At 35.3% G+C, this 17,938-nt stretch overlaps 1 protein-coding gene across 1 annotated transcript in view; it reads right to left on the reverse strand.

The window, feature by feature from the left end:
- Positions 1–840: 840 nt before the first annotated feature.
- The window catches only part of LOC141445316 (uncharacterized), an 84,733-nt gene continuing 67,635 nt past the window's right edge, over positions 841–17,938 (reverse strand). The window contains exons 3-7 of the mRNA XM_074111113.1: positions 17,655–17,772; positions 14,218–14,387; positions 11,130–11,201; positions 6,783–6,875; positions 841–5,680 (exon numbers count right to left, since the gene is read on the reverse strand). Of these exons, the coding sequence (XP_073967214.1) occupies positions 6,808–6,875; positions 11,130–11,201; positions 14,218–14,387; positions 17,655–17,772 (428 nt within the window). The 3' untranslated portion in view covers positions 841–5,680; positions 6,783–6,807. The remainder of the gene's footprint in view (positions 5,681–6,782; positions 6,876–11,129; positions 11,202–14,217; positions 14,388–17,654; positions 17,773–17,938) is intronic.

The following is a 17,938-nucleotide window of genomic DNA, read 5'->3' on the forward strand; positions in this document are numbered from 1 at the left end:
AAGACGGTAGTGTCATGTTCAAAATCTCTTTCTACCCTCGCTTTACACCATATGGAAGAATCAAGTGGTGAAAGTGATTCCTAATAGGACATGGGTGTCGACCCGCGGAGCTCCATCCCACGGCGGCCAGAAGGCGTCGTGGTGTCATTGTATGCTCCCGTAGCGTCCCGCAATGGCAACGAAGAAGCTCGTACGGTGGATATCCTCTCGTAGGTGAACCCTCAAAGTCCTCGAAAAGGGCCGGATGCTAAAACCCATTATCCTATGTGTGAGTTAAAAATATGCGGTCGAGGGTGGGTTAATTGGGAGTAGCGTAGTGCAATCGGGACCATATTTAATATATGTACCGTAAGGTCGGGGTACTTTGACTCATTGGAGGGTTACTTTGGCCCATATGGAAACTACATAAAAACGTAAAATAATAAAAAAATTAAAACGTGATCGATCAATTAACGCCAACCACATGGCAAGGCTCTTCGTCATGTGGTTGGCGTTAATTGATAGAGCCATATTCTTAAAGCAATTATAAAACCAGAGGCCGTATTGCCTATCGTTTCTGACGTTTGCCATCGCAATCAAATGACAGACTTCGCATACAAAAACTGTTATTTGAGTCAGAAACGTTGGACAATATAGCCTCAGGACCGAGTTAATCCCATAGAATCCTCAATCCAATCAATCACGAATCCCGACGGTATAGTTACTCGTAAAGCGAGACAAGTTTTTCCATGTCGAAGTCTTTATGACATTGATTTAAGATTGATTTTTACTCGGCATGTGTAAAAACATTTTTCACTACGTCTATATACGATTTTAAGGGTTTGAAGTAAAACAAAGGAATACACAACGATCCTTTTATTTTTAATTTAAGAAATCTCACAATAAAAGTCTTGAGTGGATCTTATCCATAAACGGCAATATGCACAGCAAATGTATTATTATTATTTACTTACAAACAAAAACTTACTTAGCATAGTCATACAAATTCCATATAAATAATTATTTACAGGCCCTTACTCATGAAATGAACATTTTTAATATTTTTATTTAATTCATAATTGATTTTTAATTGGTCTTAACGTGGATGGAGAAAACAAAATAAACAAGAATAGTGTTAAGAATTACAACTAATACATTAACTCAGAATACAATACCAAATTCAAAAGAATATCATAACTTCAAGCAGTACCAACTCAAGTACTTAATTTAGTCCGGGTTCATTAGTTTTTATGCAACAGCAATACACCATCTCTTTTACTCACTGAGGATATCAGCAACCTGATTTGGCTTATATTTAGCAATGAGGGTTTCAAAGACAGCAGGTCTACTACGAAATTCTAAAATCGTTCGGTCCCTCTGACACTTATACTATTTAATACGAGAGCGAGAGGGACGATACGATACGAACTTCGATTTTCGAACTTCGGAGTGGGCCTTTGGATACTTGGCATATCATGAGGTCAGTTCGTCAAATTTGACATTCGCGTTAGGCACTTGTCCCACCGCCGACGATGATCGAGAAGCGAGTAGAGCGAGTAACTAGAAACGAGTGGGCGAGCAGCGAGAAGCGAGTGTTCGCGTGCGACAGGCGATTACTCGCTCCACTCGACTCGCTCGTGCGGGGCGGCCGCCAAGCTGACATCGCTGAGCGAGTATCTATAGCTCAGCGAGTTTTATAGCTCTTGTCGCTGCGACAAAAGATGTAAGAGCGAATTCTCGCCGACAGTGTGAACAGCCAGCGATCAACTATTAATATATGTGTCTCTTTTACTCACACAGGATCTATTATCTTTTGTTCGTTTCTTGAGCGAGAAAATAGTCGATAGCCAATCGTTTCCTCGCTGGCGGTGAGACAAGTACCTTTGGTTTGGGATTAGTTTATACTATAACTAAATGAGCCAATCATAGGCAAAACTGTTACGTAAACGCGGTACTTTCGATACTAACGCCATCTATATTCAACCTGTCACGAAACCTTGATTGCATTATTATCATGCCTTATTTTTTTTTGTAAAAAGTACATTTTTTTTTATTCGACTGGATGGCAATCGAGCAAGTGGGTCTCCTGATGGTAAGAGATCACCACCGCCCATAAACATTTGCAACGGCAGGGGTATTTCATAGGTAAAAATTCGTTTTTTGAATAAATTTTTGTTGACGGTACTATTTTATTGTTATTCTTATTAGGGTTTCGAGTCAATTGAATCATTAGAACCGGGGAAGCTAATAAAAATGACTCTACTTGAAGTCACATTATTCTTTTAAGCTTTCCTTAACAATTTTGTTTTAACCTCAAACAAAGGGCCTTATTGGTTAGAAAGCAGAGCTTGTGTCTCTATTGTTCTGTTTGTTTTACCTAGCGACTAAAACAACTGTCATATCAAAGCTGAGAATATTATTTATAATTTTTAACTTTTGCTTTTGTCAGATATTTACTTTTCGGTTTGTAAATAATTTTCTTACTAATGAATAAGGGCAAAAATATTATTATTTATAATATTGTCCACAATTCATATCGAAAGGTTGGAATAAAATGAACGAAACTCGATACCCTGTTTCTGAAGGGATCAGCCCTTAAATACGAATAAACACAAAATAAGCCTTTGTACATAGATACGTATATCGTGATTAATATATTAAAAATAAATAATGTTTTGGATATATTATGCATTCGTTTCTAACACAAATTAGCGAAACTGAACCATTTCAACATCATCTTGCAACAAAGTAAAAATAAAGTAGTAAAAAGTTTTTGGTATACATTTCATTTTTAATAAAAGTTTATTTTGCTGACTGTACTTTTTGTTGACTGTACTTGTCACACAAACTACATTTGCATACCAAATTTCAAGTCGATGCCATTAACCGTTGAAGAGCTCAGTCCTGTGGAGACGATCGTGGCAGGCCTACCAGGATGCCACTACGCACGACGTCACGCAACTTAAATAAGTATACCAAATTTCAAGTTAATCCAATGAGGGCTATCGCGTATGAATTCGCCACTAGAGGCGCTAGTGTAGCGTGAGGTCTCTGAAATGTCAAATCTCATAGTTTTTGGGTGAGCTACGCGGGTTTATTTATAATTAGAATAATTTTGTGAATATTTTGCATTATCTGAAATTAATTATGGCAAATATGCGTTCCGAGGCAATGAATGTCTGTGTTTTGAGACAGTTTTGTCTTTCGGAAACCTTTTTCCTCCCTTTTTCCCACTGTGGCATGGCATGTTCGATATTTTTATGGTTCGGTTTTAAGGTGTATTAAAAATGATTTTAATCTAAACTTTGTCTTCACGCCCGTAATAACAGACTTTGAAAGCCATACTTAAAAACCTCACGCAACAGTGCGCCATCTAGTGAGACAAAAAACGATAGCCCTCATTACTGAAAGTTGGTGGAATTTATATTGTAAGATTTTATTACAGACTGACAACGGGACAGGGTGAAACTAAAAGTAGTAAAAACAAGCTTGTAAAAATGACATACAGTAAAGTAAATATTTGGTCAGGCTTTACACAGTTACTTCGGATTTGTTTACGCACAAACTTAATGAACATGTTAAACTCAGCAAAAATGTAAATGCGGATTTATATACAAATAAAATAAAATTTTCAGCTACAACTCGACGCGGGCTCTGAAACCACAAATTAACCCTTGGCCAGGCTGCGCTATACAAGCAAGTGCCTTTAAATATAAAAGAGGGTACATAACGACTCGCATAATTGTTGAGTCATAATGTATTATTTGTCATAACTCTTTTTTCTCTGAATCCACCCAACCCAACCTCTAGGATTCTGCAGGATAACGTTTAAAATTTTCTGAAGAATTTACGGTTTTGGCGGAAAAAAATTATGACAAACCACATTATGACTTTAAGAAATTATGCGACTAGTTACGCACCCATAAAAAGGCGTTCAAATTGACGTGAACACACCCCTGTTCTATAAAAAAGGGTGTTAAAAATTATACAATCATTTTTATTTGAAAAATATTGGACATGCCTTCTTTTCTTTTTGTAAATCAAAGCAAAATAGTAGATTGTACAGCAAGAGCATAAAACGAGCCATTTTACCCAAGACGTTCATATAGCCACCCGAGCCGATACGGCAAGAATGGATAGAAACGTCGAGGGGAAAATGAGTTTAATGCTCGAGTTTTACACTCTGCTTTTCACTTTGATGGCGAGGAAATGTAATAGCAACAGTGGAAACAATTATTGTTTACTTACTATGACCTTTTATTGTTTTGATTTGATTGATTTCTAGTTTTATATAAATTAAAAATATTTAGAAACTTTTTGTTTGTGGCTGTTTACACCTGATTGCCTTGGTCTTAGACGAAGATTTGACTTTATGCACTAGAACATAAAAAGTCATTTTATGTCACCTAGATCCAGCATAAACACGAACTTTACGAGCATGAGAAGTGAAAATGTAATTTTTAGTTTCATTGACAAAAGAAAAAATGTGTCCAATATTTTTTAATAACATAACTGAACGGACTAAATAGTTTTTTTTTATTCAGGAAACTATCCAATTTCCTGGCTGAGTCTAGAACGAAGCGCCGCCAGAATTAATTACTCAGAAAATTGGTCACTGCGGAGATTATGGTTCAAAAAGGGTTACATAATGGCATGAAATATCCGTACTGACCTGGCCGAGGGCTTAAAAGTTTGGTTCCCATTTTACGCCTTTTAACGCTGCCACGCCTGACTGACTAAACCTTAAACAGCTTTACGTTAATAACATAACTGTGGATGCATAAATAATTTGGGTCATTTCGATGCTCCGTTTAAACCTGAACCTTAACTCGTTTCTCATTTGAGTTTTCATTAGCAAAGCACTCGTTGGCAACAAGTTCATTATTTTGCCAATCCAAACTGAACTGTAAAACGTTAGTTCAACAATCGATTTTTAAATAACAACACGCGCTCAAAGCATTTAGGCCCGTGCTCAAAAACTTACTGTACAATTTCCCCCAATATTTACATTTAGACTAACGGTATTGTTTTTTTTTTTTAAGAAAAATAATTTGAAATATGTAAAGTTTATACCGTAGAGCTGTACAATTAAATATCTACTTCTAATATAAGGTCAATTTCAGCTTGTCAACACGCAACAATTATTACACGTAAAAGCTATATTTATGTGTTTTTGACGATTACTAAAACTTGCCGATGATTTTTTTCTACATTTCTGCCTATTTATCCTTCTTCAGCGATCACCTGAGATTGCATTATAATCTCTATTTTTGTTGCACTTACTTATTTATACCGGACGATTATGGAGACGTGAATAAGAAACCGAACTTAACCAACTCAGGTATGTGTAGGATATATAAATAACGTTTTGCAGCAGTAATTATAACATTAATTGCTGTTTGTTTCTAGTTATTTTGCCAAGTGAGATGTGGGTAAGTAACACTCCAGTTTTTTTATCAAAAACTGTGAACGATTCACATCAATATTTTGTTAAATGACTTTACTGAGCTGATTAGGATTCATTTCCAGATCTCCATCATCATAGTCATGTATAACACTGAAATAGAAGATATTATAGGTAGATATACAAAACTACAACATAATATTGGTAACGTCACTTTGGATTATGATTAGAGATCAAAATATTTATCTCGGAATGTTTTCAGTACAAAATATTAACATTTAGCTTATTGGACATAACCTGAAACAAAAAAATAGGGTTAAGAAAGTTATATTTAAGACGCTGCATACTGTGCATTATTTAGGCGCAGACGACGCTAACGGCGCCTACAGTTCGCAAAAAGCTAGCACAAAATAACGGAATCTCATTTGAAGCACGTTAATTGCACGTCCTTTGCGCCTAAAAATACCTCGTGTGCAAGCCTTTGACACTAAGAGCGTATAGTAGCGACTTGAAGTTAGGTGGAGTGAATAGAGACTACGGACAAAATGAAATGGTGGTTAGTAGTTGGTAGTAGTGTAAATCATAAAACAATAAATTGCAACCGTAGTATTTACTTCGGCGATAAGCCAATATCATTACCAACCAGCTTACCACCACTTGTAAACTAACAATTATGCATTTCATTTATATGCAAAGCAAATCATGACGTACCCGTCGCTTTATGCCATTCAAACACTACACCAACTTTTGTTATAATTTTCTTTGGAATAATACTATTTTGCATAATAATCCTAATGCATAATAACATTGACATAATGAAAGGGCACAAAATCATTTTTCATAATTTAGTCCTTTGTAACATTTAAAAATAAATAGGTTAGGTTATCTAGGTACGCACCAAGGCGCGAAGCGTCTCAGTCATGCGTTATAATGCCTGTTATAGGACGTTGTTACACTCATTTACTTTTCGTCGTTTTGTGAAATATGTATATCATGCGTTTTAAACGTCATATAATATTATTATCATACCATTCATTTAGTATGTAATTACAATGTCAACCGTTTTGTATTGTAATGTAAGTTCTTTACTGTACAAAAATAAAGAAACAAAAACAAATTGGAAAACATGAAGATTCATACAGTATAATTATGTTTTCAGAAATTATGCAATTTGTTGTTTACGCATTTCGTTTATGAGCAAAATTAAAATCAGCAAAATTCTTGTTATGCAAATGTTGTTGCCATTACAAACCCTGCATCGCTATATCTAAATCTCGTACTTTAAATCCAGTAGCAGACTAAATAAAACATTAATATAATAACATGCAAAAAATATACATAATAATAATAATAAATAACATGCATACGTATAGTAAATAAAATTGAATATAATCCTCACCTTTTCTATGGTACTCTCCACTGACTTATGACACTAAAATTTGAGCTAGAACTGGCAGCATGACCACGGTGATGGCAGTGTAGAGATTTGCTCCTGAAAAAAAAAAGACAAAATACTACATTGTTCATTATATCTCATCGTTACCGGCCTACATCCCTCTACTAGACAGGCCACCCCTCAGAAAGAGAGAGCTTAGATGTACCTCAGACATGGTGTTATTAAGAATTGGAAACTTTCACTTTGAGTTGCTTTGCAGGTGCTTGGAGATTTTCTCACGATGATAATTTCCTTCACCGTAAAGTTTGTGCTGAATTCCAAATATCGTTTCATACAAAATCCGAAAAACTATATCTTATACTAAAATGTGTAAACTGTGGACTAAAAGACGATGACAGACATAGAGAGAGAACGCAAGGCGTTGTCTGTCAGAGCGAACATGGTAGCCCGACGGTTTGCTCGATGTTCTAAAGAGGTGAAGCTGTCGATATTTAGAGCATACTGCACCAGTTTTATACACGAGCAGCCTGTAGCTGGCCTACACGTGCAGACAGTATAGCGCCTTGCGTGTACAATATAACAATGAATTTAGGATGCTGATGGGGCTGCCTCGATTCTGCAGCGCTTCGGGTATGTTCGCGGAGACTAGTGGACTGCTTTTATGCCACCATGAGTAAGTGCTGCACATCCCTGGAGCGCAGGGTGCGGGCCAGCTTCAACGGCATCCTAACTACAGTCGCGCAGAGGTTCGACGGTCTGTACATGAATCATTGCAGTATGGTTCATGTACTGACTAAGGTGTAGAGTTACTAGGACTTAGAATTGTTGGACGAAATAAAAAAAATATTATTAAAATACCTATTATTCATTCATTTGAGTTTGAGCAATTTACGACCATCAAAGACGATAATATAATCTCTAAAGCCGTTTGAGATAAAACGAGTCATTTCACTCAAAACATTGAAAACGTTTCCTTCAGACTGAGCAAACGCAAACAAGGATCTATTAAGTCACTAAGAGGCGTTTAATTCCGGATTGAAACCATCTCGTAATCCCGTAAATAAAACAAACAAACTATACTATTGACTGGCGTAAAATATTTGAACATAAATAACTATGTTATACAAAATAAATTTAAGCTATCAGTTTTTTTTACTTAATTAATTAAACTCAAAGCACAATTAAGTGAAGAAACGTAATATGCATGTAAAGTAACACCAGAGACTCGTTTAGTGATGGGACCTAATGGATCTTGAGTTATATCGGTACTTATTAATTGGTAAGTAACGAATATTCTTACAAATTCCGTTTAGCCTTACTTAAGTGACAAAAAATATTCCAACCTAGAATTTCGCTAATATTCTCATCAAAATTAGCGTAATAATCGGATTAGTGGTGACATTAATTATGTTTAAGATTTTAAATTATAAGTTTTATCGACTCAAGTTTCGCCACTTTGACTCTCTAGTCTTATGATATTGGCAGCTGTTACCCGCACCATGCTACAATTAAAGTAATGTAGTTTACTGTCAGAGCTTAGTTAGTGACCAACACGAGAAAACATGCGTTATGCGAAATATTCGCTATCGAATTAAAAATAAACCAAATATGTATCGAATGTACAGATTTTAATTTCAATGCCGATTTCATATTAAGTTGTTTTTTATATAAAAATACTCGGTAAGTGATATTAATTATCTTTAATGCTTGTAAACCTTTTTTCGACCACTTAAAGTTTCGTACAAATTCTGTACTTTTAATGAATTTTCTAGCATATTGTCAATAAAAAGTACAATCAGAAAAAGAAGTTTGTGAAAAAGTACTGTGTCAGAATCATAATGTCGTTTAACATTCAACCAAATATTTATTTAAACGCGATGCAGCCTTAATGTTGGAACAGTACTTAATAAGAGTTCTTTAAAACGTGAAAATATCAAATATTCTTGAAATTGACATAATCAAAGACACTGATAATTGGTATTGAGTCATACATTTGTTAATTCCCGTAAAAGTAATTACATGTTAATTAAACTTAAAATGATTTCATGTTTATAAATTCAACAGTGTGCTTTAAAGAATTTGAAATAACGTAATCGTTAAAATCTGTTGAAATTATAAGGATAGCCAAGAAATAAATTCATAACAAAGCCCATATTTTGCTTAATACCGGCGATGGTTTATACAAACTTTCTCTTCAAATCAGTGAAACATAATCTTTAAGCCGTTGTGCCACTAATTAAGCGAACAAAATTGACACCGGGGTATTCATTAATTAAAAATATTAAATTTCGCTAACATCACTTTCCAGATATTAATCTGCTCTTTGTTATTTAATTAATTTCGTGTAACGTTTCTAGATTGAAATCGTTAAAAACGGTAGTTCTTGTAAAGCGTCAAATTTCTATTCAAATTTTTTTTTACCAATTTACACTTTATAGAAATGGAGATGAATTAAGCTTTTCATAAAACGTGACATCACTTTACATTACTGTATATTCTTATTGTATTGGTATTCTTGACAACTTAATGCTTTAACAAAATAGGCCAAAGGCTAAATGCTGTTTCTGAACTTGATAAAATCCAACCTTATAACAGCCTTTATAGCCGAGAAATTCATTCTAGTGCAAGAGATTATTAAACTTGAGTCTGCTAATACTGCTACCTGCCGATAGTTTGATACAAGCGCATAGCAGTTCTAAAGTTTCATAAGTTCAAACAATACCAGACGTACAGTCGAGTTCATAAGCTTGTGAGCAAAAATTTGATCAAAAATATCTGAACGCCTCTACGCCGTTAACAATGGAGTCGTGTTCAGATGTTTTTGATCAAATTTTTGCTCACAAGTTTATGAATTCGACTGTACAAAGTATGTTTGCAATAGAATATTTGCAATAGAAAGAATAAAGTAAAGCTCTTAATAATTAAAATTAAATTTGAGATTTAGTGAGAAACGCTTTACACTAGGCAACTACAGCCCAAGCTCTATCATACTAAGAGGAGGCCTGCGCCTTGCAATGGGACGTTTACACCGACCGACCGAGACGATTATGAATAAATATTCGTCGCACTGAAATACTATTTCAATTACTTTAACGGTGTCAGCCATATTGCATCTGCCGTGGTCACGAGTATTTTGAAGTGTAGGGTATGTTCGTTAAGGGTACGTATTATAATGTATAAGTTTAAAATACATATCGGTTGAAATACATACAGTTGAAATACCGAAAATTATAAAATATAATGCATCAAAATATATAAAGTTATTTGACATAAGTTCTAAACGCATAAGTTTGAAATGCATAGTGGTCAAAATATATAATTAAGATTGGTTTTTTGGAATATTTTTGTATTTTTTATTTCAATTCCAAATTTTTACCTTTACTTTATTTTTACTTTTGTTTTTCTGGTTTTTCTGTGCATCTATATTTCAGTTTGTATTTTCAAAATATATAATGGTTACAACGCATAATGGTTCATAGTGATGTGGCACAAAATGCATGTTTTCATAACGTTTACGTTCAAAATCTATACATTATGTTTTCTATAATGGTTGAAATACATACTAGACACTGAATTTTCACAAAGAAAAATGCATATTATTATAATTCTGGCACTCGCCGGTCGCTGCCGCGGCACGCTCGCTTCGCTCGCTCGGCTCGTGCTTGTTTTGGTCATATTTGAACCTAACACGCTCCTCCTCGCTACGCTCGTCGTCGCACCTAAAGTTTCTATTCAATTAATGATCAGACTTTATTTTAAAATGCAAGGTCTTGTTAGACAATACCGATTCCGATCAGTCGGTATCTTATAGGTTAGGTTAGATTAGAGTTTTCTCCAGGCGCGAAGCGCCTTAACTACGCTGAATAGGAGCTCCGCGAAGCGGAGCTCCGTCGACATTGTCTTACAGTCCTTAATTTTTCAGACTTTAACATTATATTCTGATTGTATATATTCTGAACATATACATTGTGAACTTAGTCATTTTAATTGTACTAAATTTCGACCAGTATGAAAAACGTGCTTTATGAATTTTGATTAATATTTATTTTAACCATTATATTTTTCAATTTTCGGTATTTCACTGTATGTATTTCAACCGATATGTATTTTTAATTTATACATTATAATACGTACCCGTTCGTTAAGCCACGTGAGTTTTTTAAACTACCCACATTTTTGTCTTGATTTTTAATTTGTATCAACACCTATTACGTCGACACACAACACACTTCAGGCTCCTGATCACGGCCCCTGTACGATAATTTTATAGTTAAGTTCTGAGAATGGTAGTAGTTATGAATGGAAATGGAAAACTAGATATATATTTACCATAATGTACGTCATCATTACCTTTTGATCCAACTGCAGCAGCCAGCTGCATATCCGCTGCCGTAGGCATTTCTGGAGTAGTGCTTATAGGTCCTGTAACAAAATCTTCGTCAGTAATTTTGAAGTTAACATCTAATTCTATAGTTTTTATAACTAGCCAAATGGTCAGCAGCAACATCGATCTGCTGGTGCAAAAATCTATCGGTTATATTAGTTGAAATTTCATCATCATCATCATTATCATAGGTACATAGAACTGCGTCAAAAACTGCCACAATAATCGGTTCTACGCCAGCCGCATTAATAGAACCTAATCCTGCGACCTTTTTTTTTTATTCGACTGGATGGCAAACGAACAAGTGGGTCTCCTGATGGTAAGAGATCACCACCGCCCATAAACATCTGCAATACCCGTTTCTAACCTAGAGGCCTAAGATGGGATACCTCAAGTGCCAGTAATTTCACCTTTTTCAGTTTCATCCACTTTGGAATTTATTATAACTTAATTTTTTCAGTTGACTACATTTTTCTTATCACTCCGCATAGTCTCAATTAAAAAGACGAATTCCCATTTACCAGCAATCAAGAAGCTTGTATTATCTGTCCGAAGTATGTATACATTCGAGTACATAATCGTAAATATTATAATGTATCGAGTTAAGTACCTATGTTCCCCGTTTGCGCATTTAATTTAGTTCTTAAGAAAAATATGTTTTATCAGTAAACGATTGTAAATCTTATGAGAAATAATAATCTTAAACCTTATATCATCGAACATTCCAGAAAAATAGGTAACAAAAGTTGGTGGTATTACGACGAATAAGGGGAAATTTGTTATCCAAAAACCTCAATCCATCCAAATAATAATACTCGTAATCTATCTTTCAACGTCCAATCAGTCTCAAAACAACTGCCGCGCGGTAATTGACGCAAATGTATAGGGCATGTTGACTTTTCATTTAGGACCCGGGAAGTGCCTAAAAAAATGTTTTTTCTGTCCGACCCACCGATATAATGTTTAAAGAATTTTGTTCGGGCTACAATGGACTTAACGAAGCATAAAATTATTCACGAGGACTGCCTGCAGGAAATGTTTCATCTCGGCTTTATACAGTAAGATAGCTGTGTACACAAACTTTCTGCTGATAAAAAGCTTAAATGGCCCTCTTGCAAATTATTCCGCGAAATTGTTATTTTCATGCCCACGTTAAAAAAAATATTTCCATCCCCTATTCTTTGCCGGGCTCGGCCTTTAATGACGTTCGTCGACTTATAAAACGGTTAAATTGCTTGTTTTAAATAAATAACAGCGTTCTGTTTATGTCGTTGCATTTTTATTCGTTCCTTATCCATAGTTAATATTTTTTCTTGTTGTGGTAATAATGAAACTTTGTGAATTCTTTTGATTTTTGTCTTGAGTTTTTACTTATTAATTAAAGGTGTAAGTAGTCCAAGTCAACATAGTGTCATCAATATATCCCGTTCAGAATATTGTTTCCTTTTCTTTAGTAAGTTTTCCTGCTACCTTAATTTGAGTAAATTCTACACTCGTATGTTTCACAAGCTTTACACTAAATCATTTTCTGTGTTTGACAAAACCTTTGTAGTATATTAAAAAAATATATGCTTGAAACGGTCAGTTTTATTTAGAAACTTCCCAGAGACAGACAAATAGATCAAAAAGACAGATAAAGAGATGGACAGTGTAACAATATTATTATGCTTCTATTTGTCTCCCTTTGGCTACGGAACCTTGAAAATGACAGCAGTGAATGCGTTCACAAGCGTTCATGAACTATAGGATTCTTATTCTTTGAAAGCGTCGTAATCTGATTCGTCTAATAACATCCGAGGGGCCCCGAGGTAGTTCCTAGTTCCTCACACCCATTAACAGGTAACTGTTGGGTTGGCTGGGGCTTAATTTGCACAAGGCATTAGCATGTCAATCCAGGGGTTCCTGGCAATCCCCAGTGTATTCGACACGGGTACGATTATGAGTCTTTCGATCGTTAAAGTTTGTTTAATTTCTTTAATGCGTGCACAGCCTAATGTTGCATTAATTTGGTTAGTGTTTTTGAAAATATTATTGTTTCGAAAAGAGAATAGAAGTCAAAAAAATTAAAGTCAAAATAATTGACTTTGTTGCTCAGATTTGAAAACGGTTGCATATCCTAAGTTACGTAAAATTTTATTTGCCTTTGCAAAAATAATATGAATGACTAAATAGTTATGGAGATACACGTACATATTTCAATTAATAACCCGACGAAACTTGTTGTGTAGTAGTAGAACCTATTTGTGATTTAATTATTCTTTAATTTTTTGACATAAATTTAGTGACTCTGTTTTTGTTTAATGGTGTATGTGTGTGTGTGTGTGTGTGTGTGTGTGTGTGTGTGTTTTTTTGGAATTTTCTATATTTTTAATTCAATAATTTTCGGCTTTTCAGCTAAACCGATTAAACCATTGATAGAAAACCTGATTTCAAATAAGAAAACGCATTCAAGTCAGTTCACTCGTTTACGAGTTACGGTTCCACAGACAGATACATAGACAGACACACATAGCGGTCAAACTTATCACACCCCTATTTTTGCGTCGGGGGTTAAAAACAGTCTTACTGACTGACTTACTGATACTCGTAGCTACAGCTAAAAAGTACTAAGATTAGAAGCTTGAAAGTTTGCACAGTGTTCCTTTAATAATGCAAAAAAGCACTAATAAGCTTTTTACGGAAATTAAATTGTTGAAGCTACAATACAAAAATCCCTTAAAAGAGGAAAATATGACGTAGTATATTGCCGTTCCAGAAAAAAAGGTGTTTTTTATCTCTACTGGCTTTTTTAACAGGCATAGTTTTTTTTTCACTTGCTGTTTCTCATTATTTTGATCGCGTTTATTCCTCATCACAGACGACAACACATCCCTATTGTTTCATCTTTGAATATTTACCTGAAAATAACACTACTGTGAGACTCGTTCGTAGTGAAATCACTAGAAGCCTTTTCCCCCGGCTTCGAATTAGCCCCAAACATGTCGAGCTAGACTCGATTAATAACGATTTAGTACTCGATTTAGTTATCCGGATTTATACCACTATGATATTTACCTGGATAATAAATGGCTTCTTTTCTGACGACGTACTTCGCCAGCGGTATCCTCAAGGTACAGATGAACTCAGCCGGTGAGGGCAGGTTAGCATCACGTAGCGTCACCGACGCCACTGCTGAGTACCTTCCGTTTACTAGTTTGAGGTGCTTAGTTACGCCATCCAGTAGCCTAAAAAAATGAAATAAAAAGGGAAATCAAACATTATGATGAGTTAATTTTAAAACGTACGTTTTTACCCCACATACGTCCGATGTTTCATGATGAGAAAAATATTCACCTACAACACACACAACACTTACTTAAGGCATTTAGGACTTACAATGAAAACTAATCTTAAATTGCTTAAATGCTTAATTTTGAGTAAGTCAAAAAAATTAAAACCTGAGAACTTCGAAAATCAGTCCGATATTACCCCAAAATATTATATGTTCATAACGTATAAAAATGTTTTTGAAATGACTAGTGGAATTCATCTAGCAGGACATACATCGTTAACCTCTTGTTCCCTGTGATCCTCGCACAAGCGTGCTCCAGTGATCTTTTGAAAAAATGAGCTCCATTTTGTTAAAATAATCTTTTGACGTCACCAAAGCAATCCGTTCTTTAGCTGCTTTTATTACAGCGTCAAAGGCCGGCCGTGCAGAGGACCAACAATGAGCTCCGAAACTCTCGTATGAATATCCCTCTTCCGCGTACCATGAAAAGTCTGTCAAGTATTTGGCGTACACAACACAGATTCTTAACTTTACCAGAATAAAGCTTTATAATAACTGGATATAAATAAAATTATAATTATACTATTCTTTGCCGGAATTAATGCTATCACACCGATTGGGTTATTGTACGGTTGGTTGATGTGGAACTATTAAATACAAAATACTGCTAGCAATATAAATGTTCGTGTATGACGAGATGTCTAAAATTTGAAAAATTATACCTATAAGTTTCTTTTAGTTAAGTATGTACACTGCCTACAAGGGCCTGATTTTGGCAATGTTGTTTTATTTATTTAGCAGCAACGTATAAAAAGAAAAATATGACTAATGAACTTATCAACACTCAATTAAGCTAACATAGCGTAAACAAGATTTTAGGGCAGACTTCTAAAACAAAAGCGAAGCTAGTATGAATACATTTTCTTAATAGAAATTCTGATTTCATTCTGAAGAAATAAATGTTGGTAAGATAGAAACAGGTGGCAGTAGAAAATGCAACCAGATTGAATCTAGGTCGAACAAACGCTTGCCAAGTTTCTTACACGACTTGATATATATCATCCCTTTTTGTGAAGTTTTACTAAGAAAAAATAATTATGATGAATTTGACGCCTGATTGCCTTGAGCTAAAACATTATTTTAAAGTTTAATAATGTACCACAAAAGTTGGAAAATCCCCGACTTTGTCACTTCAAAGTTCAATATCTTAAAAACGGCTGAACCTAAGTCTTAGAACCATCGCTAGAAAACCTGCTTTCAAATAAAAAAAACGCATTCAAATCGGTCCACCCGTTTAAGAGCTACGGTGCCACAGACAGACAGACACACACATAGTGGTAAAACTTATAGCACCCCTCTTTTTGAGCCGGGGGTTAAAAATGCTAATACTCGTACCTACACATGTTTATAGTAATGATAATCATTTTATAAATATCACAAAACATGAAAAAAATGCTGATTCGATTTAATCCCAAATGGGTTGTGAGAGCCAATATTTCAAACGATTTAAATACGGTCCTATAGTCCAGTGTTTAGAAAACCTGACTACAAAGCTTGAAGTCCCGGGTTCGATACTTCGATCCCTGTCGGTGCAGGTATTTCGAAGGAAAAAAAATTACATCTGAATTTATAAACTCCTCCTTTTCTTCCGCTTTTAATGTGAATACTTAGGTATACACAAATACACAATAACCAAAAAAAAAATACAGTAAAAAACTACCCTCTGTCACATACCTACATAATAGTCATAATAATCATAAAGGTGCGACCAAACCGCTGCTTAAAAACCGGTGACGGCACGGAATCGCAGTGACGCACCGTATGCGCACCGTTTTTACCGCATGCTCTCCACACCGCTGCTTAAAATACGGAATCGCAGTGACGTGCCGTAAACGTCAGGACTTTATCGAACAAAAGTCTTGTCGTTTACGGCCCGTCACTGCGATTCCGCACCGTTTGCGTATTTTAAGCAGCGGTGTGGAAAACATGCAAAAAAACCGGTGCGCATACGATGCGTCACTGCGATTCCATACCGTCACCGTTTTTAAGCAGCGGTTTGGTCGAACCTTAACACAACGATAGGCCCCAAGTCGATTTAGTCTCCAACTAAAATGAAACAGCCAATATTTCTACGAACAACGTGAAAATTGAACGATTTCCTACCAAAGTGTTGTACAATCTCGTAACACCCTATATCACATGTTGCTTGGGACTATCAGGAATTGCGCCCGCAGTGCGGTTAGTATATGCACTGGTAGATCCTAACATGATGGAACGACCATCCAATTTGGACACCTCAAATTTAATCTGCATGCCCCGCTCACCACTGCTTCTAAAGCGTTTGAAGAGGGTGAGGAGGGTCAACGTAAATTTGACGGTTTGATGCCTAGCGTTTGGATGAAATTAGAGAGGAATCGCGGGTAAACGGAAACTCGAGTGTTTGAGGTTAAAACTAGATTGAACGAAGTTGGTTAGGATTTAAATATTGCAATGATACTGATTGTATGATTTAGTGAATTTGCGACAGCTAAAACGCTATGATATCAAAATAAAATAGTAAATAAATAAATATCATGAGATATTTGACACCAATGATATTGCTTTAAACATTCCCTATTTCATTTACCCTAATTGTTTTTTAATTTTATGTCAATTGTATTATTTCCTTTTTATTCTTTGTGCAGAATCAACATTCTATGTTAGTCTCACAACGATTTAGTTTTTACTTTTATGAACTAAACTACTGAACTAAATAAATAACCAGAATTGATCAACAAAATTAAATATCGATGCACAGCGGGTATTTTTCTTTTTTCTTTAATCTAATGTCTCTTCGAGCGATGTTTGTAACTTTAACAGTTTACTAGATGTTGCCCGTGACTCTGTCTACAAAGAATTGTTTATCGATATTCCGCTCCCGCTAGAATTATAAAATTTTATTAATAATTTTATAATTGGCAAGATAAAAACTATCCCATATCCTTTTCATATCAAATTTTATCGAAATCTGTTTAGCGGTTTAAATTTACCGAAATAAACGGTTCAACCCACGATTATATTATAAGGCAGGAACGGCCCGACTAGTTTCGATCTTTTCGGGAGAACTTTTTCATAGACTAATTTCCTGACTTATGACTTATGTAAGAAAGTTTAAGTAATCAGATTGATGATGATGATGATGATGATGATGGTGATGATGATTATGATGATTATGACTTACCTATCAGGCGTAGCCAGAGTGAGGTTCGGCGCCGGGAAGGCCCCTTCCGCCGCGCAGATGACGTTCACAGTGTCATCGTCAGTCTTATTCTGGATGAGGCGGAAGTTGGTCTCGGGAACTGCAAGGAAACACTAGTATGGGTGCCGGGCTCACAGCTGTTGGAATGTGGAAGTTTTGTTTACACTAAGAACAGGTTAAGTTTATTTGTTTTTAGATAGGGTTGCCATCCGTCCGGGTTTCTAAGGATTTGTTTTAGCGTCACTCTTAAAACAGACGTAGTGCAT

The sequence above is a fragment of the Choristoneura fumiferana genome, chromosome 2 (genome assembly GCF_025370935.1).
Source record: "Choristoneura fumiferana chromosome 2, NRCan_CFum_1, whole genome shotgun sequence".
NCBI lineage: Eukaryota > Metazoa > Arthropoda > Insecta > Lepidoptera > Tortricidae > Choristoneura > Choristoneura fumiferana.